Source organism: Trichoderma gamsii (genome assembly GCF_001481775.2).
Source record: "Trichoderma gamsii strain T6085 chromosome Unknown Scaffold_55.2, whole genome shotgun sequence".
Classification (NCBI taxonomy): Eukaryota; Fungi; Ascomycota; class Sordariomycetes; order Hypocreales; family Hypocreaceae; genus Trichoderma; species Trichoderma gamsii.
Genome location: NW_020171392.1, coordinates 70,533 through 94,698, shown reverse-complemented (window position 1 = coordinate 94,698; position 24,166 = coordinate 70,533). Strand labels below are relative to the sequence as shown.

At 49.1% G+C, this 24,166-nt stretch overlaps 8 protein-coding genes across 8 annotated transcripts; 3 read left to right on the top strand and 5 right to left on the bottom strand.

Moving 5' to 3' along the window:
* Positions 1–410: 410 nt before the first annotated feature.
* Positions 411–1,769, bottom strand: TGAM01_v210045 (hypothetical protein; the record flags this gene model as incomplete). Its single annotated transcript, XM_018808787.1, has 1 exon — positions 411–1,769. One exon carries the CDS (start codon positions 1,767–1,769, stop codon positions 411–413), a length of 1,359 nt encoding a protein of 452 aa, XP_018657996.1.
* A 768-nt stretch (positions 1,770–2,537) lies between these two features.
* On the bottom strand, positions 2,538–3,468 carry TGAM01_v210044 (hypothetical protein; the record flags this gene model as incomplete). The annotated part of the gene is made up of 2 exons (XM_018808788.2): positions 2,538–2,737; positions 3,027–3,468. 2 exons carry the CDS (start codon positions 3,466–3,468, stop codon positions 2,538–2,540), a joined length of 642 nt encoding a protein of 213 aa, XP_018657997.2.
* A 2,464-nt stretch (positions 3,469–5,932) lies between these two features.
* TGAM01_v210043 (hypothetical protein) lies at positions 5,933–7,456 on the top strand (the record flags this gene model as incomplete). The annotated part of the gene is made up of 4 exons (XM_024550703.1): positions 5,933–5,935; positions 5,987–6,218; positions 6,566–6,782; positions 7,087–7,456. 4 exons carry the CDS (start codon positions 5,933–5,935, stop codon positions 7,454–7,456), a joined length of 822 nt encoding a protein of 273 aa, XP_024404551.1.
* Positions 7,457–10,484: 3,028 nt separating this feature from the next.
* TGAM01_v210042 (hypothetical protein) lies at positions 10,485–11,456 on the bottom strand (the record flags this gene model as incomplete). Its single annotated transcript, XM_018808790.1, has 1 exon — positions 10,485–11,456. The coding sequence occupies one exon, from the start codon at positions 11,454–11,456 to the stop codon at positions 10,485–10,487; it is 972 nt and encodes a 323-aa protein (XP_018657999.1).
* Positions 11,457–12,948: 1,492 nt separating this feature from the next.
* Positions 12,949–14,491, bottom strand: TGAM01_v210041 (hypothetical protein; the record flags this gene model as incomplete). Its single annotated transcript, XM_018808791.1, has 3 exons — positions 12,949–13,200; positions 13,322–13,428; positions 13,522–14,491. 3 exons carry the CDS (start codon positions 14,489–14,491, stop codon positions 12,949–12,951), a joined length of 1,329 nt encoding a protein of 442 aa, XP_018658000.1.
* A 1,994-nt stretch (positions 14,492–16,485) lies between these two features.
* On the top strand, positions 16,486–17,635 carry TGAM01_v210039 (hypothetical protein; the record flags this gene model as incomplete). The annotated part of the gene is made up of 2 exons (XM_018808792.1): positions 16,486–16,782; positions 16,841–17,635. 2 exons carry the CDS (start codon positions 16,486–16,488, stop codon positions 17,633–17,635), a joined length of 1,092 nt encoding a protein of 363 aa, XP_018658001.1.
* Positions 17,636–18,051: 416 nt separating this feature from the next.
* TGAM01_v210040 (hypothetical protein) lies at positions 18,052–21,852 on the bottom strand (the record flags this gene model as incomplete). Its single annotated transcript, XM_018808793.1, has 1 exon — positions 18,052–21,852. One exon carries the CDS (start codon positions 21,850–21,852, stop codon positions 18,052–18,054), a length of 3,801 nt encoding a protein of 1,266 aa, XP_018658002.1.
* A 981-nt stretch (positions 21,853–22,833) lies between these two features.
* On the top strand, positions 22,834–23,763 carry TGAM01_v210038 (Ras-like protein Rab-11B; the record flags this gene model as incomplete). The annotated part of the gene is made up of 4 exons (XM_024550702.1): positions 22,834–22,847; positions 23,087–23,430; positions 23,487–23,567; positions 23,630–23,763. The coding sequence occupies 4 exons, from the start codon at positions 22,834–22,836 to the stop codon at positions 23,761–23,763; spliced, it is 573 nt and encodes a 190-aa protein (XP_024404550.1).
* Positions 23,764–24,166: the final 403 nt, after the last annotated feature.

Sequence of the window (24,166 nt, the reverse complement as noted above, 5' to 3'; positions counted from 1 at the left end):
CACATAATCAAGAAAAGAAAAAATTGGCTAAGTCGCGGCTTGTTATTAAGACGCTGGTGAATGTTCATTTCTCATAATCCAGAAAAAACCCGATAAACAAAAACATAGAGAGAAAAAGAAGAGAAAGAAAAAGTCTGCGATAGCCATCCAGTGCCATTTCCTCGCCAAGTAAAAACGCTGAATGGGGTATATGGGAGAGACCATCGCACGAAGCAATGTCTGTACACCGTAAACAAAAAAGCACCCAAGACTCATGATGCCAAATGGCAATTTCCAGTTTCTCAAGACGCCGCTGCCTCCCATGATGTATGATTTCCTGCGCTTGGGTCCTCGTATAACCTACGGAGACCGCCTTTTCATTGAACTTCGGATGTTGACGCAGGCAAAAATTGCCCTTCCAAACATGTCAATCAATGCTGTGGATTTGCTGATGATGTTCCCAAACCAAGAGCCTTCTGAAGACTCTTGCGAATGCCTAAACCATTCTCATCCTTGTCACGTCCTATCAGGCCAAGACTCAATCTGCGAGCGGTAACGCCAATGGAACTTGCCGCAGTCCCCGATGCCATCTTGGCCTTCTTACGCCGTCCCGCACCAACTGCAGGTTCGGGAGCCGATGGTTTGGGAGGCCACTCCCCATCACGTTTCCACCCCATAACGCAAGAGCGAATCATGTCGGACAAGTTGATGGGACACGATGGTTGCAGACTATTAAGAATGACCTTGTCGTAGAGACTTAGATAGATCGCCGGTGTAATGGACGCTCTGAAACCGTTGGTAGGCGGAAGAATCGGGTGAGGAATAGGAAGTAGTGTTTCGATAGGTAGTTGGCGGTCGGAAATTTGTTCATTATCTTTAGAACCTTGCTTGCTGAGATCCTTGTCATCTTTGACGAGCGAGGACGCGTCAGATGCTGTGCCTGAGCGGCTATCGGCGAGAGAATTAGACTTGATCAAAGCTAAGGAAGGCGGCGAGCCAGATATGGAGCGGCGGAAGAAGAAGCGGCGAGAGCGAGGAGATACTGGCGGCGAAATAACAGGTTTGCTGCGGACTCGAGCCATCTTTGCACCGGTCCAAGCATCCCGCCGTGCCTGGAAGCACGCCAGACCCTCGTTCCAAGCCATTTCATCTCGAGCAGCCCTCCGGCGCTGTGCTTTCTTCTCCAAGGCCGAAGTCCTGGCTGCACTATCGGGTCCCTCAATGACCGAAGTAATGGCAGCCTCGTCCTCAGAAAGGTCAGAATACCAGTCCATACGGGGACGGTAGTTTACGGCGGCATCTTCGGAGACGATGCTGTAGATGGAGTCGGTGTCGTCGTCGTTGTTATCTGCGTCCGGGTCGTCGTGATCTGAAGCATTGTCGCTCAATGCACTGCTGTCAACGTGGGCGTCTGCGTCGGCGCCGGCGCCGGCATCGGCATCAGCATCATCAGAAGCGTCATCTCGGATGTCTTTGGCAGAATCAACCCTGATTGCTTCCGGTTCGGATTCTTTGGCAGAGGGTTTCTTTTCCTCGTCTGTGTCACTGGGTTTCTCGGTGACTTTGGTTTTGGTTTTGCGGGGCGGTGACCATTCAAAGTTCCAGTTGTTCTTCACCTTGGCAGCCAGATATTTCTTAATGGTATCCTTTTGCCTGTACTTGTCTTTGCTAAACAGGTCTATGTATTCAGGAACAAGCCAAGGTGGTGAATTTGCCGAGGAGTGGGGACTCTGCCCACGAAGCCGAGATAAAGGTGACCGCCGCCCTTTGTAGAAGTCTGAGAAGATCATGGCAGTGTCAGGATCTGCCGTGGAGGAAAACGCTTCTGGGACAGAAAAAGCTGGCAGTGAAGAGGAGGAGTGCTGCTCTTCAGCTAATAAAGATGGTGGTAGGCGGTGGCCGAGATTTGAATCGGCAGTAAGATCTATAGCGCCTAAGAGATCGGGCAAAGAAGACGTCAGCACCTTGTTGATTTATGTTTTATCGACGATGCGGCCAAGGCTAATTTATCCAAGCGAAAGGGGAGTGGTAGCAAAAGGGTGAGACGGGGGCGGTGTAAGTGACATGGATAAGGAGCGACTAGTGGAAGCTTGTGATGGAGGCATGAGAAGTAAGTTGAAGGCGTAGCAAGTGAAGAGTATGAATGAAGCGATAGGGACTATGGAATGATGTGAGATGAGATGAGGCAAGACGGGGCAGCACGCGACAGTAAAAAACACACCAATGTCGATGCTCTCGTTGTATACGCAAGCTTCTACTAATATACGAGTAGATGCATCGCCAGAGGAGTGGCTTGAATAGCTGCCTCAGCTCGAGACTGGCTATAGAATCAAATCAGGCAAGATGAAGAAGGAGAGCAGGAGACTACCAGCTGCTCAGTAGTGGAGGAGGAAGCAATGGCAGTAAGGGATGCTGGGGGGTAAAGAAGCAAAGATGACAAGACATACAGCGATGAGATGAGTAAAGTAGAAAGAATCAATTGAAGAAGATGAAGGTTGAAGAGAGATGATTTAAGAGAGGATAGAGGGAAAGGAATAGGAATAGGAAGAGCAATAGGATTAGGAACATAGTTGGAAGGGTGATTGGATAAGGTTGGAGGCGAAGCCAAGAGTTGTCTTGACATGTACTGGCTCGTACCCAGTTCTAAGAGGAGGAGCCTCGCCATGCCAAGAGTGAATCAAAGTACCGTCAAGTACCAGCTGATGCGTGTCTCGGAAGGCGAGGAGCTTGGATGCGTGTATAGCAGCGACACATGGAGCTAGTCGTCGATACAAGCTGTTGGCCACAAATGGTGGCTGAAAAAACGCTAAAGCTAAACGGCAGCGTGTAAGGGGAGATGAAGTGAGATGACGCAGGATCAGGACGAGGAACAGGGTCTCGGGACTTGGAATGCGGGACGCTGAGCAGTGAGGGACGCTGTAACGGGCAATGTCTTGTCTTGGACTGCTGTCGTTTTTGTCTCTGGGGAATTGGGCAGATTCTCGCTCGGTGAGGCATGCAAAACTTTTTTGAGTGTGCGCGTGCCTGTGTAGACATGAATGGCTTACCGTTGAGAACTAGCCGCTCTAGGCCCTTTGCGCGGTGGTGACTGTCGTGTGCCGAGGCGGTGCCAGGCGAGGGCGAAGACGCAGAGGGCGCGCAGGTGACGGTATCGCTGGAGGACGAAGAATGAGGAGGAGAAGACGGCGATGGAATCTGCGGTGAAGTAGAAGAGGCAGAGGCAGAAGCAGAGGCTGAGGTAGACGCTGTGGCGACGACAGGCATCGCTGCTGCTGCCAGCGACGGCGGCTGCGACGACATGATGATGGCCTGCTGCATTACACAGGATTGGGCACACGAGCCACAGCCGAGAGCCAGGGTTTGCTCTGAATAGGACAGGCCAAGCCACGGACGGATAGCAGATGCAGGCTCCGCGACAGCACCAATGGCCGGGCGATCAGGCAAGACAAACGGGGGTTTGCAGCTGGAGGCCTGTCGGGGTCCGGGCATGCAAGAGATTAATCACGAGAGGTTTCAATCAGGCCAGGCCCGGGACAAGGCCAGTGCAGTCAGGCATCGACCTCCGCTATCAGGGAAAAAAAAAAGGTATTTTTCGCCCCCCAAGCTAAACGCTTGCCGGGGAGGGGAGGGGGAGAGCCACAGGGCACAAGGGCGAAAATGTTTTGTTTGCCCCGCTGGAGCTGTGAGGAGAACGCAAGCGGCAGCAGGCAAAAGAGGGGGAGGCGGTGATAGTGCGCGACCTGTAATGCGCCGTCGATTGCGTCTACAGTGAATGTATCCCGCCATCAGATCAGCTCCAGCTGCCCGTCCTGGGGCTGCCCTCGTAAGTTGGTGCTAAGGTGCGTCGACGCCGCCATCACGAACCATCGACAGGCAATCGGCAGTGGGGCCAGCAGGGCTGGACATCGTGTGACCCGGCTGTTGAATTTTCATCGGGCGCTAGCACGTCTTATTTGATCTGATTTCTTTTTTATCTTGTCTTTATGCGAATTGTTGCAATTACACACAGCAGTGGTTGTTTCGGACGGGCGGTAATGAAATAGGCCGGGATTCTCCGTGTTATTTCGTGCCTTGTATGACGGCACAGCATGGCACCACCCCAATCTGTTTGGTGATCGGCGCATTGGGTAGTCGACCTACCTTAAGTTCGTAGCCAATTTGACATCACGGGACTGGCGACTGAGTACTACTAGGTCGCCTACAGTAGCATTTTCTTGGTCTGATCTGACCTGGCCTGATTCTGGCCGTCCGTATCCGGCAATAAATCACTTCCCCTTCTGCTCACCTTCCTTTCCGTGAAGGACAGGCACAGGGTCGATGGCAAGTCAATGCCCGAGTCAAGATACCTGCTGCTGCATCAATAGTGACATGCAGCACCACCACCTCTTGCATTGTCGTCACCGCATCAACAACGGATTGGAACTGTACTGCAGCACTCGTAAGCGGAGCGAGGCATCGACTCGAGCTCGAGCCCGCATAGCCCCAGCCCCGATGGCAACAAACGCTCCATCAAGAACGCGATTTGTCAGTTTGCCTCTCTCTCGTCAGCATCTTTTCCCTTTGTAAATAACATCAATTACACTGCACTGCAACTCTGCACGGAGGCAACCCCGAGATCCGAATTGGTGCTGTGCTTGCATAATTGCCCAGTAAGCGTGAGTCACCAGCTTGCAGCTCCCACGACTCGACCACGGTCCTACGCGTACAGGCTACTCATGGCCGCTGGAAAGTTCCATACGTCGTACAGGTCAACGGAACTTTGCGCTCACCGCGTTGCTGCAAGCGCAAGCACATGCACATGCACATGCACATGCACTTGAAATGATGAAATTTCACCAAACCCGCCCGGAATGCTATGAGTCCCCCTGCAGGACGCCCAGCTAGGTACCGCTGCAGATTGGCTTCTCTCGGCACTCGTTTCTGCTTACGATGAGATTGCTTCTTGGCGGTACAAGTACACGTATCGCATCGTATCGTATTCCTAATAGGTACCAGCTCCACGGATCCCGCGGGCCTCAAGATGACATGAGCTCAGCCACTCAACAGCCTGCCGGGCCTTATCAGGACAACATGGTGATAACCGAGGAGCTGACTGCTCCGCTTTCCCCAGATAAAACAAACTCAATCAATGTAAAATTTGCGGAGTGAGAATAACCTTATTGAACACGCAGCTGTTGGGGGAAATGGCATTGGAGTGTTTGCTGATTAGAGTTTCACTATGTAAATGGACCTTATGTACTATACAAACTTGATGCTTTGATGAATTAACTACATAGAGTCAACACGATCAATCTCCTATTTGCAACAGCAGCCCGTCGAGGCTACCTACTCTAGACAGCATGAACCCAGCTGATCGTCGGTCTGCTGGGCTTACTTAAGACAACATGAACGCATTTGGTGAGCAGCTTGCCGAGTTTACTCGAGGCTATCTCGCAATGTTATCAGCAGCTCGCTGCAACCCTTTATAGACATCTAGAATATCTAGGAGGAGATGAAGGAGATAAGCTTCCATTTTACTTTAGAAGACAACTATAAAGCGCACACGGCTATGTATGCTTCAGATAAAATAGACTCAGCTAACTGATAGCCTGGCGAGCTATCTCCACAAGAGTGAACGCGTATTGGAGTTTCACATTCGTCAGTAGAGCTGATCGTCTTCGATCCCCTAACTCGTTCCTGATTAATGAAAACATTCTTGCATTTTATCAGCGGCATGCTGGGTCTTCTCAAGGCAGCACTACCATTGACCGGAACACATTTGCTACGCTTCCCCAAAAGACATTTGCTACGCTTCGCTCTTTCATTCAGAACACAATTATTCAGAACACGCCGACGACTGAATCAAAACACATTTGCTACGACTAGCCAGAACACACTTGTTCCTATTGACGAGAAGACCCTCTTAATCACTCGTAAGAATACACTTTTTACTATTGGTCATCTCCTTGCTCAAATGGTTCATCGAGTCAGCAACATGTCTGCAAATCCGGCTGGATTCAACCTGTAGTATACACTCCATTCCCCTGCTGGCCCTTCCCAAAGCCGCAGGGCGACCGTCGAGGATCCCGCCGCTCCATTCTCGGAAGAAGAGATCAACTCTTTCCGTGCGGGACTTGACGAGACTTTTCGCATGTTCATCAACTCATTGGGTCCGCGGCCTACCCCGGTGACCCCAGAGCACATGAACTGGGCATTGCAGCAGGTTGTCGAACCTCTTCCGGATATCAGACTCACTGTTGGTATGATGACTACATCGCATTCTCGGGAAGCGATAGAGTGAATGCCTTGGATGTTGAGTTTGCGCCTTACAATATGCGGATCATCACTCGAGAGCCTGGCCAGATGGCTCAAGAGTACTTCCTCTTGAGTTAGAGGAGTGGCCAGGTCCTGGGTTTGTACTCTGCTGCCTGAAGAAAAGTCAGCAGGCCTGGTATAGAGTGTCAAGTGGGTGCTCTCAGTAGAGTCTGCCCTGATTTGCATTTGCTGCATTAACCACAATACACGATCTATCATTCATTAGCTTTTTATTCTCTTCTTTGACACACACGCTTTGCTACGCTAGAACATATTTGCTATGCTTGTTCAGGCTACACATCATCTTTCATCAGAACTCGCCGCTCTGAATACCAGTCCAGTACATCTTTCCCTTCAAAGAGACTATCAGAGAAGATTGAACAGCTCTTCCTAGACTCAACAGCCAAAAAAAGCGAAGCCAATCCTTCGTCCCAGCTAAAAGCCCTACCCTCGACAGCACTAGACTCAATAACGCAATCCCTCGCATCTTCCTTTCTGGAGCCATTTCGGTACGTATTTGCTACCATTAGCCAGCACACATTTTCTACCACCAATCCAATGGCACATCAACTCGATCGCCTTACTGGGCAATCAGCTGCTCCTCTCGCCGAAGAGGAGATAAGCTCCTGGAACGCAGGCAGCAGCTTGCACCAAAAAAAAAAAAAAAAAAAAAAGGGACCGGAGAAACTATCAGCACACAGAAATTCGCCACACGCACATCTCATAGGCTTAATATCGACGATAGTAGTGCTTATATTATCCTTAAATGTGTGTATATTCATTATGCGGTCCCTATTTCTTTTTTGCAAACAGCTTGGTAGGACCTGCCGAGATTGCCCAACTTATGGTTAACTCGTTAGGTCCACCGCCTATTGGGGTGAATCAACAAGCTTGGGCCGACCAGCAACTCGTCGAGCCCTTTCCTGGCGTCTTTGTCTCCATTACCAGGATCGCTGCTCCGATTACCGAGGAGGAAACAGCCTTCTTGAACGCGAAGGTGGCCGAGTCTGCGCCGCTCAACGCTCAGACCATCACCGCACAGCCTACATGTAGCCAGCGTCTCGGCGTCCTCGGCGCCATTGGCATCTCTTCGGCACGCAAACACTCGTGGTCGGCTGCAACGGCACCTAACATGAGTCTTATCGGTGCTCCAAATTTACCGAGACTGCTCGAGTTGCCATGAACTCATTGATTCATTCCGCAGGCTGCTGGGATGAGTCAACAAGGCCACCTACACCAGACATATCGGTAACTGCTTTCTTCTATAGCGGCTACTTATATCTATAGCGACTGCTTTCTTTTATACCAGCTACTTGCTTCTGTAGCGAGATCATACCAATCTTTACCTGTAGGTAGAAAACAAAGCGTTCTCCTATCCCAAGTGCATCCAGAGTTTGTCAGACCGTCGTATAGCAATAGGCCGCTTTCGTCAAACAGTGAGACTTAGAGGAGTAATACATATCTTTTACAATGTAGAAAAAGAAACACCACAATGAGCAGTCTGCTGAACATACAGTATACACGTAGTACTATGACAACATAAACTCAGCTCAGCTTATAGCCGTGCCTTATGCCAAGCTAGACGCAGCCACGCCCGCCACCCAAAGTCGTGAGCATCACAACAGCCCAAGCGATGGCCCTAGTCCCACTGTAGGCCTCTTCCGGGTCCCGACAAGCTTCAAGCTCTCGTGGTCCAGATAAGCATCCATGCTATCCTAACAAGCCCGGGCGGCTAGCGATAGCTCTACGCTGCCTCATCACCCAACGGTCTCCCCTCCCTCAGCTTTAGGGCTCTCCACTCCTCTTCCGTCTTCCCCGCATTTGAGAAGGGACAAAAACGAGGCAGGGAGAGAAAAAGGGTAATGCTGGTGTGCCAAGCCTAGCAGCCTCTCAGAGCTAGCAGATGCTAGTTTGAGAGCATGTGCTCTAAAAGTCTGCATTGCCGTTCTCAGCAGCGGCCAGCATATGGGCGGCTCTGCTCGACAGAGCCTCTTCTCTGCTCGACAGAGCCTCTTCTCTGCTCCCATGAATTCTACGAGTAGTGTACAAGTACTTGTAGGGGCTAGCGCCTAGGATGGACTTTGAACAACGGAGCCGCCAATGCTGCCAATACTGTCAATACTACTCATGTACCGTATACTGCAGGTAATAATGGGAAAATAGCTACGGTGTAAGAAGCGGTATGTGTAAGCGGGGGTGCCATTGCCCATGGAACAGAAAAGAAATCAACAGCAGAGCCTGTCTCGCGCCGTCCACCTCGTAAGCAGCCTTGAATCATGAACCACTCACCAAGACCCCTCAACTCCGCGTCGACGCCGTCCACAGCCCAAGCTTGGATCCTGGATTCTCCGCACTTGCAGTAGCTCGTCCTCTCCTGTGAGGGGCAAATATTGAGGCAACACGTGCCCTGTCTTTTGATGTCGCACGTGTCCAGGTACATCATGGCTGTGAATAAGAGTCCGAAGGAGAGGAAAAGAAAAAATTAATAAATCTGTCTGTGGAACTTGAGCTCCGAATAGACTGATAAGTGGCAAAAGATTAAGATGATACCTTAGGTACTTGCATGGAGCGCAAAAGTACATGCGGCTACATCCAGCCTTGGCAGATAGAGCTGGTTCTTGGCGAAAAGCTTCCTCGCAGCCTGCGCCTCCACCCATTCATGGCTCGCCAGCTAAGATTAATGAGACTAGTATAGTGCCTAGGATTGCACGTACCTATACGATAAACGATGAGAATGAAAAATGACAATTGAGTGCCACCTAAATTCAATGAGGTCGTCAACGCAAAGGAGATATTACAAGCGATGAGGAAAGACGGGGAATCTGTCATTTGTGTACACACAAAGGTGTAAACATGTGCACATAGGCGTTGCCAATGGTTAGCGTAGTCCGTGTTCTTTCTATTTGTCTGTAGGCAAGGCTACTGCTACTACTACTAGAAAGACCCTGACGTGGTATGAAGATCTTACGGCAGAAGATCGAGAATGGAGGCGGCTAGAAAAGATTTTCGTGCAAAATTTCAGGAACCCCGATCCTGCATTGCACATTGGCTTGATGGCGCAAGTCCACACATTTGGAAAAAATAAAGGAGAATGCTTGGCTCACTACCAAGAGAGAATGTAGAGAAGTTGTATCACCAACTGAGACCCGAGGGCTGCTAGACCCTGCTATTTCGATTTTTCTTGCAATTCATGGATAAAGAAAAAGATTTGCGACCACAGGAAAGAATTGCCAATCGGCTTTTTGCAGTGGGTAAATGAGAAGCAGAATTCGCCTCAATGTAACTATTCTGGAAGATGTCGCCACGGCATGAGGTACTGCTGCTATAGTTGGGATGCTGGATAACATCAACTTTTCCCCATTTTGGATAAAACGTGGAGATTTCGAGAAAGTGAAGGTTCTCAAGCCGTTGCTTGGTAGGTGAATTGGCAAAACCCCCTCAGCTTCAGTTTCACCATTGGTAGCTTTAAGAAAGAATAGATACCGGCAACAGTAGCGTTGAATCTTTTCGTGAATACCTACTCAGAAGAAGATCTCGGCTGAAGAAGACATATAAGGACCGCTCCTCTAGGTATAATAGCTACCTGTACATGTAGTTGGATTCTGAGGCTAATGAGGCTATGCAGCCGCTGATCTTCGCTGACAACAACGACCGAGGTGCATTGACACCGAGCTTTAACATCTCATCTAACTATAATGAAGAGGCAAAGAACATGAGAAAAGAAGAAAAGAAGCGAAAAAAGAGATACTCAAGCAGATGTATGAAATAATATATTATCATGAAATAAAATAAGTAGAAATGTGTCCATGTCTTCTAAATCAACCGACTTTACAGCTCCAAATCGGCGCAAGCATCACAATGATTGAAAGGAGAGGAATTCTTCAACATGCGCTTTCACGAATCTTTTTTTTATACCCTATCTAAAGAAAACCAACCGCTTTTTTCCAACTGCAGTAACCACGCTTTATGCACCAAAAGGTACATTTACCAAAGCAAACCTTCCAAATTTGTAGGTAGGTAACCAAATCAATACCCAGTATTCGTACAATCCATCCAAGCAATATACAATTCATACAACCCATCCAAGCAATATCCAAATCGTACAATCCATCCAAACAACATCCAATTCGTACTGTACAATCAAACTCAATATCCATCCATCCATCCACCCTTCCATCCACCGAAGCAATCCCCCTTGATTCAATCCGTCTTCATTGAAAATGCGCTGTTTGCTCAGATGCATTACCAGACTGTTTATTGGAAACTGGAGTCTGAAGGGGTGCAGGTCGGGGAATAGGAGCCCGGACAGGAGCTTGGAGGTTTGAGGTTCGTCTCCTAGCACCTTCCAAGTCCTCTCCTAGCAGTACACGCCACTGACCGTCAGAGCACTTGTAAGACTCAAACTGGGTGCCGTAGCAGTCTACCAAGGTTCGTTGCGTGCCCCTTAGGTACCATTGGGGTGCGTTCATCTGCTGAGATCGCTGGGTAGGCTGAAAAGGCTGGGCAGGCTGGAAAGGCTGTCCAGAGATGAATTGCATGTTTTGTTGCTCATAGTCGACATTGAAGCCGTTCATTCCATCTATCATATTAGGAGATAGGGAAGCAGGCTGGGGAGGCTGTCCAGAGATAAACGGCATGTTTTGTTGCGCATAGTCGACGTTAAAGGCGTTCATCCCATCCATCATATCGGGAGATAGGGAAGCAGGCTCAGAAAGCATGTTTTGTTGCGCATAGTCGACGTTGAAGGCGTTCAACCCATCCATCATATCAGGAGATAGGGACGCAGGCTCAGAAGGCTCTCCAGAGATAAGCTGCATGTTTCGTGGCGCATACTCGACATTAAAGGCGTTCATCCTATCTATCATATCGGGAGATAGGGAAGTGGCCATCATTCCGATGGTCATTCTCATGCCTGGAAGAGGTTCCACAACCTGCTGAAATGCCCAGTTAATGTATTCTTCTGTGGTCATTTCAGCTGGTTGTGGACCTAACGAGTTGATAAACGCCCACACAGTCTCGTCAAGCCCTGTGCGGAAGGAGTTGATCTCCTCTGGGGAGAATGGAGCGGCCAGGTCGTCGAGTGTCACCCTGCGGCCTTGAGAAGGGCTAGCAGGTGTTTGATTTGCGTACTCCGGGTTGAGTCCACCTGGATTCGCAGCAGGGTCGTTGAAATGGTAAGCCATTTGGGTTAGAAGCTGGCTGTTGATGTGGTATGGTATGATTCTAGTTGAATTGTAAGTGATGGCTCTGGTTAGCCGCAGCGAGTATGTTCTAGCTAACCGTAGCAAGTGAATTCAAATTCAAAAATCAGATAGCGTGTTCTGGCGAATGATAGAGCGTAGAACGCGGTCAAGCTTAGCAATTGTATGATAGCGAAGCGAAGCGTATGTGATGAAGAATAAAAGAAAGAAGAGAGAGAGAGAATAAAAGTAAACAAGATAAACAAAGTAAACAAGAGAAGAAGGGATATCCTGCAAAACAGACAAAAGCGCCGAAGCCACGTCCTTGACTTCAAACTTTGACTTCAGCCTTGTTTTCGTCTGATATACGTACAAGCACTCAACTTCAGTCACATGTGAAGCTGTGCCGAAGTTACCAACGAGCGTTGTGCGGCCATGTACATTTATCTGCCAGCTGGCGGACCAAAAGAGAGCCTGCAGCGATGCATTCCTATAGGCCTCGTCGCTCGATTATCTCTTTAGATCTCGAGTTCTGGCAAAATATTCATGGTGATATGAGTGACTGCCTCTTTGTTGTCTTTCTATCAAGGTCCCTGGTGGCTGTCCACGATGCGCGTTGCCATCGTGATGTGAAGCCGTCAACGCCACCAGCCGCTCAATCCCCATATACCTACAGTACACAAACGGAATGTTCCAAAGCTTTCGAAAGTTTCATAGGATGAATGCGGTTATCTGCTAACAGTAAATAAATCACCGCTGTAAGACTACACATAGAATTTCCCTGGATATAGCAAGTTGTAGGTAATCGACCCCCTGGATTAGGTTTCAAAGTTACCGACCAACAAACCAGCGGCGGGCGAAATATATCCAGTGTTCCAATATGGATGTTCAGACACTTGTACAAAAGCATATCCACAAAACATATAGAGTCAATGATTCATAGCCTGTTCTATTGCTGCCTGCTGCTATTCGGCTCGGTTGTGGGAAATCCTTAAGGGGGGGAGGAATACACCATACACTGACTTTGGTGCTTTTAGTACGGAGATCAGCTCGATGTTTTCTTTCCACCGCATACTCTTTCAGATAAGCTTCACAGACGTCCTGTAGGCGATGAGCTCAACCTAATTCACCATGCTGTGTGTTGCATCTGATACATACCCATCTTTAAGTAGCTTTATTCTAGTCCACCACTGAGAAGCTAAGAGGGAGGAGTACATATAATGCAACCAAATACTGGGCACCAGTTGAGAGGTATCAGCGTTCAAAATGCTTTATTATCGTCCTATAATTACCAAAACTCTAATTGTTACTACTTCCAGCCACGTCCATAAATCCAAATGCCCACTCACTCCAGTACCTCCGAGGGTCATTGACCGAAAATTGTAAACTACCTACTCAAGTACACAAAAAGTCTTAAAGCTAAGCGTTTCCCCTAGCGACGAAGGGCTTCAAAACAAAATCGAATTTTCTTAAAATCTTGTTCTGGGCCGATTCTCTAAGCCACCTCTGTCACTAACTTTGGTGGTGCCGCCGATGGCTGCCCGGTCTTGTTGCCAAAAAGGGTACCCGACGGCCCGCCGACAATCTCGTCGGGTACGGCAATTCGGTTACCGCTCTTATTGCTAACCCAGCGGATGAAGACAGGGTCGGGTTTTTGCGCATTCTGATCCTGTGAGTCAGCGGCGGCAGCGGCTTTACGATTGATCTTTGGAGCTTGCTTCTTCAGAAGCTTGTTGATGGTTTCCATCTGTAGAGTAGTGGGTTAGCAACAGTGCGATACAAAAGTAAATTATGTTTGTTAATATACATATATACATGCATGCATGTATGTATATCAACAAACATCAGAGCAGATATCCGCCACTTACTTTGACTTCCTCATTGCGCTTCTCACTGAGGTTCCGTCGTCTTCTAGCCATCTCCTGACGACGCATAGATAATTCTTCTGCAGTAAACACTTTCTTGACTTGAATCTCTGTAAGAAAAGTAAGCAAGTGCACTTTCATAAAGAGAAACCGCCTGCATTCTGTCTCTCATACAGATGTGCAGACACGCGGAAAAGACCTACCATCCGGCAACTTCATAAACTCTTGTGGTACATCCTCGAACCGGGCCCTCTGTCGTTTGGTCATTTTAGCGAGATCTGGTGTCTCGGCCCGGCTACCCTCCTCGCTATCGAGATCTGAATCGCCGCCATTGGCACCTGGCGCCATGGTCATCTCATCATCCTCCTCCTCTTCTTCTTCTTCTTCTACCTCCTCCTCCTCCTCTTCTTCCATGTCGTCCTCATCGCCAGCAACCTCAATCTCTTCGCCCTCGGCATCCTCATCATCTCCCATTGTCCGATCACCGTACACGATAGTATCATCGCCAATTTCACTGTCTGCTGGCTCACTAAGCTCATCGTCATCCTCGTCATCTTCGTCCTCATCTCGATTAGCCCTGGAATTAGTGACCTTGACCGTTGGCCTAGGCTTCGTAGATCTTGAGTTCTTTGCAGAGGGGCGTCCAGCCGCTTTGGGCGCCACGTCTATGTCATCTTCACCTTCCGCATCAACGTCCATCTCATCCTCGCCTTCGGCATCTTCATCGCCGAGCTCTTCCATCTCATCGTCGTCATCTGCTCTCGCGTCGTCATCGTCTTCGTCGTCCTCATCGTCGTCTTCTTCTTCAACCTCCACTTCCTCCTCCTCTTCCTCTTCTTCATCATCAGGGCTTGAGTCAATTACATAACTCTTCTTGGCGCCACGGTTACGCTTCCCGTGCACTATTTCGCCGCCCTCAAAGGCATCAACCCCCCGGCGGTTGCCTCCTCTGGTGCTCTGGCGTGGTTTGCTGGAGGGGAGCTTCACTGTAACGCTGGAATGGGTCTCTTCTGGCGATGAGGCCGTATCGCGCGAGGCAGCGCCCCGTCCGGTGCGTCGTGATGACATGGTAGTTCCTGCGTCTTCCTTTTCGCTCATGTCAGCCCATCTGGCGTGGACTGAAATAACTTCCTTCGCCTTTGCGGCGGCTGAACGCCGTGGCCGTGAAGACATGATATGCGGCCTGCACTGGCAGATGCCTGGGGTGGTTCAATAATGTTGGGTCTGGGATTTGTCGTGTATCTTGGGCGGGGGGAATTGCGACGGTGATGGAGATGGGGAGGATGAGTCTGTTGATGATGTTTGTGCCTGAGTGACGTGCACCGGCATGTATGTACATGTAGTTGGGATAAGCTCGGGGTCTAGCCACTAAAGCAGCAGGCGTAACTGCTCTGTATTGGACGCGAGCCTCTCTCAGGCAATCTCCACGCCATGGTGCCGGCTGATCCAGGCCCCAAAACAGCAACCTCCTGGCGGCCTTGGGCCTTGGAGACGCTCTGCCTGCATTGCGCACCAACCATTGGAAGACTTTGATTCGGCATTCAGCCTTGCTGAGTGGCGCCGGCTCAAAGCAGAATGCGACGTATCAACTCTGCACTCCACGCGGTAAATTTGTGGCAGCCATCAGAATTACCAGATGAAAGCACACACCCAATCGATCATCTCCATCGCTTGAAAGAGACATTGGGATACTCAATCGTCATCAATTGCCGCGTTGATTCGAGAAGCCGCACTTGACAGCCTCCATCGGTGGAGCAATGGGACGTGCAATGATGCAGCCAAGAGTCGTGATAAAGTTCCCAATGATTCTTGGCCAATAGAGTGGTGAATGGACAATATGGACGAAACAGCAGCCAATTGAGACAGCGATGGGACTGATCAAACAAGAAAAGACGTGTGTACAAGGTACCCGGTTTGCCTCACTCACCTTCTAAGGTAGACCAGGGATGGCTGGTGATGTTGCTCTTATTGATCCCAGCAATCGCGATACGCGTGCTGCAGGCGAAGTGGTATGCGAGAGCAGGTACTCTACTTTGACGTATCAGCACTACCACCCTGGATTGGCAGCAGATATGCCGCGATCAGCGTGCAGTCGTCGTGATTTGCTCGGCTCGGACGGCCAGTGGTGGGTGCCACGAGTACGAGCAGTCGAAGCCGTTGGCTCAATGTAACGCTACAGTGTATCAAGGATGCAGAGTGGTCGGTTCTGGTGGCAGTAAAGAGTGTTGCTGCAATAATGGACCTTGCCAGGGCTCAATTCTCAAGTCGAAGACTCCGCTAGAGCAAAATTCAGAGGCGTGTCTGTTATGATCCTCAATGCGCGAATGATGAAGGGAAAGCCGCTTCGAAACTGTATCTCGATCGCCAACAGAAAGAGAAAGAATGGCCCAGTTGAGGAGAGGAGCGGAATATGTGTGTCTCCCTTCAGTAGCTCTCAACCTTCTAGATTACTTTAGGCACTCAATAATCGTATCGCAATCTCAGTCAGTTTATGGTGCTGAATGCCGCTGATGGCTCAGAGCATTGAAGTTTGCTCGCCCCTTGGGCCCACTTTTGTGACTTTTCTCAGCCTGCTCTACGCGCTGATACTTGCATCTGGGTATTATGACAATTGAGTATTAATAGATGACAATAGCTCATAAGACGTAACGATAATTTATTTAACTCATTGCTTGTAATTTATTAACATACAGGTTGATAATCTATCTAGATGCTGCATTCAACCCCATATAAATCTGCGAGTAGGTACACGAACTCTAATGGGTACCTATCTCCGCAGCAATATGTTGTCGCAAATCGCTCTTTCATGCAAATATAACAGGCTTATCATGTTATATCACAGCAAGCTTTACATCACTATAGTAAGCGTATATTATCTACTGAGTTGCACTTTTGAAATACATATCCTCCAGTACCTTGGTGATAGATCGCACTTGATGCTACGCAGTAATACCTCCAGATACGCTAAACTCCAGTTGAGGTTACTAAGCCGCGCCTCCATCACTGCGCGCCGCGTCCAGCATGTGCCGAGGCCTGTCCCAGCCGGATCTTACCCGGCCAACCGGCAATCTCCTTGGCCATCCGGGGTTGTAAACGCTGTTGATGCGCCTTCGCCTCAGCTAAAAGAACAATGTGTTGAGTTTCCGACAAGATACCAACATTCAATAATGGACGACTCAGAGGGGAAGCCGCCATCCGACAGCGTGCCCAAGTGGCAACTCAACCTCCCCGGCGATGAACCAGCAGCCGATGATGCGCCGTCACAAGCTGAAGATAATAATATCCAGTCAGACAAGCTCGAGGTCGCGAGGCGATTCCTCGAGGACGATGCAGTCAAGAGTGCGCCGCGAGAGGTCAAGATTGACTTTTTGAAGTCAAAGGGCGTTGGAGATGAGGATATCCAGTTTCTCCTGAGCGAGCCTGAAGGAGAGCCATCAGCGACGGAAGATGCAACCCCAACAGACGTAAGTAATCAAAACAGCATCCTTTCATGATCCACACGCTCACATCACGACGACGCAGGAATCCAACCAGAAAGCACTCTCCGTGCTAGAAAAATCATTCGCTCCTACACCACCACCACCGGCCGCTCCCGCGCCCCCGACGTCCATTCTCGCAGGAAGCGATCGTCCCCCCGTGGTGACATATCCCGAGTTCCTCACCAAGCCCCAAAACGATCCCCCCTTGGTCACAACAAATGGACTTCTCAACACGCTCTATGCCTTTGGCGGTCTATCCACGCTTCTCTACGGCGCCAGTAAATTCGCCGTCGAGCCAATGGTCGAGAAACAGACAAACGCGCGTATCGACCTGCACGAGACCACTTCCAAGAAGCTGGACTCTATCCTCACGCAGCTCGAAAGCACCGTCTCCGTCGTCCCGTCATACCACAAGTCTGGAGCCAATACTACTTCTTCAGAGGCTGAAGATGTCGACGACCCTTCCGAAATGTTCCACCGAGACATCGGCACGCAGACGTCCTCCCCTCTCACCTCTTCATCAAAGAGCAAAGTAGAGGCCCAGTCGAAGCTCCAAGCGGACCGTCTTTCACAGCTAGCCAAGTCCCTCACGGGGCTCACAAACGACTACAAGAAGCAAAGCACCGATTCTGAGAATGTCAAGGCTTTCTTGGACACTTTCCGCGATGAGTTGGACACCATGACATACGGCAACCAGACTGAGATATTCGGCGCCTATGATATAAACAAAAAGAAAAAGAAGAACGACGAAGACGAGATTCGAAAAGTGAGGGATAATATCAGGAGGATAAAGGGAGTTCTCTTGAGTGCGCGGACGTTTCCTACATCTGCTAGGTGAAGGATGGATGATACCTATATATTTGAGGGAATGTTTTTTTTTAAAAGTACATTAGTTGTGATTTGTTATACAGAGCATCTACTTGATAAGAGCATGTAAGGATATGATTTCAGGTAGTTAGCATAATGATATTTCCTATAGCTTATAATTACAATCTTTTCCGTCAACATTAGTGCTGCGCTCTGCCAGATGCGTATATACCGCTCTCTCCCATGCCCCATCGTGATCACTGCAAACGCATCAAATGTAGTATATAGACAAATAGAACCGAACCGAAACATCAATGCGGAAAACGGAAATCACAAATGGAAAGAACAGGAAAGACATAAGGGGGAATGAATAGCATGAAGGGGAAACCCAGAAGAAAAAAATACAAACCGCTCTATGCTCGCGATAACGGCAGACGACACAATTTCTCATCCTTTTTTGTGCAAAAACTCCTCAACTTTGTACAATTTAAATATGTCTTCCCACGGCACAACTTTGATGTGCTCAAACCCTCGTCCTTCTTCGCATTGCTCCTCGTACCAGTCCATAGTTGGCCTAAAAACATATTCAAAGCTCTTCCCTTCAAATTTAGGATCTGCTTCTCGTGCTGATTGGTATAGTCGATTTCTGCATTTTGAGTATAGCTTTTGATTGTTGCCGCTGGGAGGGTGGAAAATAATCTTTGGAGTTGAGGATGCGTCGTCTTGGGGTAATAATCTCTTCATGATATCATCCCTCATGACGATTCCGTCGCTCTTCTGATAATCCGATGGCTTCTCAGGAGTAACCAAACTCCAGCCTCTAAGAGGAAGCTCCTTGGCTGGGGCGGGTAACCAGTCTCTAACATTTCCTAGCAAACCATCAAGCCATCGCAGTGTAACGTCCACAGTACTGATACTGGCAGCGCTAGCTCCAAAAGAGCCAACCCACACTTTGTCTAAGGGGATAACATCTTTTGTTTTCCCCCGTATGCATTCAATCAACTTCTGCTGGGATTCAGTAAGATCTGAATAGCAAATGTCTTTATTCTCGCCGATCATTTCGGAATAGCGTGTGTCCCAGATGAATATCTCAGATCGTTGCCATGGCCGTATGTGCGGATTCAGTGGCCGAAATATAACGACCCATGGCGAGCGTTTGACATTGTTTACTCCACGCGACAATGCCTGCTGTTCATCAAGAGTGTAGAACAGCCCGGCATATGAATTACGGGCCGGCTTGGTCTTGCAGAGGATTTCATAGTGGTTCCAGAAATAGTTGAACCACTGATCATAGTTGTTATAATGTCTTGGGTTGATATCCCCAAGCTGAAATGCGATATCCGACGTTGAGTATCCCACTGGAAACCAGAAGAGCCTCACGGGACACCAGTCACGCCTTTGCGTCTTCGTTATGTCGGCCAAATCCAGAGCTAGCTGAGAGCTCTCGTCATCTCTATTCGATCGTTGCGACGTGGGAGACGTGGCTAGAACAGAATCAGGGGACTTTGCAAGATCTGACTCTACTCCGTCTGGATCAGCTATGATAGATTTTGAGTAGTTTGGCGCTCTTGTAATCCTCGAAAGGCGTGCCTTAGTCTGCTTGCCGGACCCTATAACGGCATATCGGCGGAACTGGTCTATATTCAGAGTAGACCAGTGTCCAAACCAATTAACCAAGCTCTGCTCGTCATTGCCATCAATCGAGTCAGGAGCCTCCACAATGAAATTCGTCCTTTCATAGGCGGCATCAAAAACGAGCTGCTGCAGAACTTTGAAAGTCTTCCATCGATATTCAAATGATTCATCCGATACACCAGCAGCTTGCAATTCCTGCTGTGAAGCCGTATCTGGTAACGTGCGTCTCGTCAACAGCTTCTCGTAGAGGAGGTTGTGCATCCATTCGTCCACTTTTGCGCATAGAACCAATTTCCTAGGTCGGCTCATATCGATCTTCTTGACGTGAATATTCCAAAACCATTTCACAAAGGTATATGCTTGCTCTGGCTCGGAGATGAGGAAGCTTGGCGTGATTAAATAGGCGGCTCCAGGGTCAAATACATGTTGAAGATGAATATCACCCAGAGGAGAGACTGGCAAGTTGTCAGGGCCAAAGATAGGGACTGGCGTCAGAGAACGGCCAAACATCCAAAAGCTGAAGCTGGCCCTGCGCATATGCAGTAGAACATGAAGCTCAGGAAATAGCCGTATGAACCAGAGACTGTCTTCGTGGATAATCACAGTCCCATGAGGTAGTTTTGAGAAGCTGGACCAATGGCCAGCGTCGAAACTGGTTCGAATATCGCTGTTACTATGGCAACTCATCACCCACCACGATAACATAACAGCCTCTTGTTTGGCACGAGGGGGGAAAGCTAGGAAAAAGTTGTACTTTTCAGCTTTTCTCGCGTCAGATGGCAGCAATTGCTCGAATTTCTCTCCGAAAACATGATCCAAGGGTCTTGGGTACGATGCTGAGTTCTTGGTATCCTTGTTTAACATTCTCAGTCGTGGGGCGGGAGCGAGCATCGATGATCCCAGGGAACTGAATGGTTCGAATATGGTATACTCCAGAGTTATCTTTCCTGAGCCTTGCGCTAGTTGGCTACTAGGAAACAGAATCACATAATAGCTTTCATTGGAACACAGTAACCCAAGATTCGCAAGTCTTAGATTCTCTGCCAAATTACTGAGGCAGCTATTTTCGGTAAAGGACAAAGCGGTACCTTTGCATAGCTGTGCCCTTGAAAAGTCAGCTCCTTTATTTACTTGATACGAAAAATCTTGAGCGGTGCAGGTATGTGTAAAGATGAGACGGTCATCAGAACTGAACTGCATGGCCCAAGGAGAGTTTGCCCTAGGAGGCACCCCTTCGAATGAGAGAGTAACAGTGTCTTGCCTGTCAGGGCCCACTTGTACAGTCTTGCTGATGGTCGTAGGATCGTTTGACTGCTCTCTATCAGCTCCAGGTTCTTCGCCTTCCGAATTTGAAGTAATCTGGGGCGTTAGAGGCAAATCATCAGACATAAAAAGACTATCATTTGGATCTATCTCCATGGCTTCGTCTTCCCAGTGAACCATGACATTCTTCTTGGGGTTGGCGCTTCCTCTGTCGGTCATTTTGCTGGTCAAGGTAATATCTGCAGCTTCCTTGGCTGCTTGTTGCCCGCCTATCGTAGATTGAGGATTATCACGATCAAGGGAGATGAGTGCAGATGGCCGAAGAGCTGGAGGTTTCAGTCCTTCCTTATCCCGACGCTGCAGCTCTATCTTTCTTGTAAGGCGTAAATTCAAAAGCCTAGGGTTCTTTTCTGGATTTGACGCTGCCTCGCTCAGCGTGCCTCTTCCTTTGCGAGTACGACCGCCAGCGAAAACATTGGCGTAGCCTGCTGACTTTGTTGGTCCTCCTGCTTGCGCCCGGCTGAGAATAGAGGATTTTCTGGGTAACTTGATAGAGAACCTTGAATGTCTAACGGGATCTTCGTCAAGGTTTTGCGTTGTGGTATTAGCCTCTTCCAGAATCGGTCTTTTATCGCTGAAGTGGATGAGAGCTGGCTTTTCCACTAGGCTCAGGGCTTCTTGTGCTTCTCCCCCTACTCCTACTCCTGCTCCTGCTCTTCCGTCAGATGTTCCAATGAGTTTTTCTCGAGAGACCCTCTCAGACGGCTTGATTGTAATTTGCGCTGAGGATTCTGAAACTCTATCCATCGGCTGATTCATAAAGGTAGAAGCCTCATCACTAACAGCGCTTTGGAGCGGGCTCTGCGTTGTGGGATTTGCTTTGGCTTCATCGTCATCGTCGTCTTCGTCATTTGCGTAGTTGTCAAGATCTCTTATAAGATGATCCAACGTTCTTGTCCATGTTGTTTGCGGTAAGCCGCGTCTCTCTCGCGCTATGTTCCGAAGACAGTGTCGGGCAAGCCGAGACTCGTAGTGCTGAATATTGGCCCTTTTCCATTCTTGGATTTTGAACCTAGGCACCAATCCTTTTCCTTGGTCTGCCTTTGTTTGCTCCCACTCAGCCATGAGTGCATCGCTTAAATTTTCTCTTGGCTCCCATGTTGCTTCTGCCAACGAGAAGTCCTGCCATTCGATCAGATAGACAGGCTCCCCATTCACTACTCTTTCGGCTAGTATCCTGGTAACAAACAAATCCTGCTCGGGAATTCCGTCATCGGTAGAAGCGATTGATATGGCATCGATGCCATCGATGCCATCATCAAGGCCTTCTTCTGATGGTCTCGACGCCATTCTGAGGATAATGCTGTGGGAAAACCATGATCCATGTGAACGGGTAGCGTGCAGCTGCTAGCTGGGCCTCAAGCTGCCTGAAGCCAACACCAAAATACTCGCACGTGATTGCAGCTGGAGACAGGTGCCACTGCCCAAAAGGTGCTCTACCTGGCGACTGATGCCAATATTCTAGCTATACGGCAGTTTTAATGTTTTTCATAATGACATACTTGCTTACAACAGATCAAACAAGTCCCGTAAAGTCAAGCGTACAAGACAAGCTGCGCGCTGGCCACTCCTAAAACGAGCTCGGATATTGTGGCTTACCCCACCACCGCTGCTAGCTCCCTAGGTATATGTAGGCAGGCAAACAGTTTGATGTTTGTGACCGCCTGAACCATGGATTCTGCGGCAGGACTCGGCTCTAGCTCTGATACTGCCTAGATAGGCTGCTAGATCGCTACATTTGTCTCCGTAGTAATATTATGCATCTCTTTGGCGCCTCTCCCGCTCAGGAGAGAAAAGGGGGGAGAATGTGTTTGTGTCTTGAATATGGGGTCCGGAGTCTCCATATGCCACTCTCAACGGTGGGCTCCTTAGTTTGTACCTAAAGGGCATTATCTGTGGTGTGGTGTAGCAGCACAAGCGCTACGGAGCACGCTCAGTGCTAACGTCTAGCATTTACAAGGCAAAGGGGGGCCAGAAAGGTACCTAAAAGGGACTTGCTAATTCGTGCTCGGCACAAAGATTTTTACGGTCGCTGCGAAGTCTCGACGATGCCACATGCCGCCTGCTAGGCCGCATTCCTCGCTGCCTTGCAGTTCGCGCCTCCTGAGCTCAAATCCAGGTGACTTAGCGAACTAGTAGGCCAATCGTCAGAGCCGCGCAGCCACTTCTTCCCCTCCACATCCACAACCTGGACACATTCCCATCGTCACAGCTTCATTCTGCAGCACACCACCAGCCTCCAGCAACGCGCCCGACAACCCTGCTGCTACCATGGCGAACGACGAGTATGATGTAGGTTCCGCTCTCTTGGATTAATGAAAGTGCACTTGGCGGAAGGCTAACGGCGATGTTTCAACCCCCACTAGTTCCTCTTCAAAGGTTTGGCTCTCCCTTGAACCACGGACCGATGGTCTACAGCGCCAGGGTGCCCGAGGATTCCAAGACGGCATTTATGCTAACGATTTGTCTTGCTGCTAGTTGTCTTGATTGGAGACTCTGGAGTCGGAAAGTCCAATCTTCTCAGCCGATTCACTCGAAACGAATTCAATCTCGACTCCAAGTCGACTATCGGTGTCGAGTTTGCCACTAGATCGATTCAGGTTGACTCCAAAACCATCAAGGCGCAGATTTGGGATACAGCCGGTCAGGAGCGTTACCGTGCCATCACTTCCGCATACTACCGAGGTGCGGTCGGCGCCCTTCTTGTTTACGACATCAGCAAGCACCAGACATACGAGAACGTTACGAGATGGCTAAAGGAGCTGCGAGATCACGCCGATGCAAACATTGTCATCATGCTGGTCGGAAACAAGAGCGATTTGAGACACCTGAGAGCTGTTCCTACAGATGAGGCCAAGGCCTTTGCTAGTTCGTCTCACGGTCTGACGTCGTTGGAGGGGCATTCGCTAACCGATTTCCATCAGGCGAGAACCACTTGTCTTTCATCGAGACATCCGCTCTCGATGCCAGCAACGTTGAGCTTGCTTTCCAGAACATTCTTACGGGTGCGATAGATGATTTCCATGCGAGAATTACGATTTCAAGACTAACAAACTCTCGTATCCAGAAATCTACCGGATCGTATCTAGCAAGGCGCTCGACAGCGGCGACGGTGCCCAAGCCACCATCGGCGCTGGCACTAACATCTCACTCAGCAAGGCTGCCGACGACGAGGCTGCCAAGAGTGGCAAGTGCTGCTAAATTACTTATGATGATGCCAACTACATGAGGAGAATTGGGAATATTGTAGTCGCATGTTTCGAAAATGTACATCGCATACCGAAAGACTTCGACGCTGTGTCGAGGAAATGAGGGGGAGGCCTGATGCTTCCTTTTTTTCTCCAATTAGAAGGGCGCAGACACTTTTGACTTTCTGTTGTTTCTGTTTGTCGCGATGGGTTTTCTGGGCTAATCTATCCGATGACTGCTACGGAATCTCTTCTTACGTAGCTACATGAATTCTTAATGAAATGATTTGTTTTTTCGAAGCCGGAAAATGATTGTTTAAGGAGCTCTTGTTAATGGGTCGTTAAAGAAAGAATGCTATGTATTTACGTGGCCACATCTCAAAGCTGGAGAAGCAAAACAGGCAGATAATACCAGG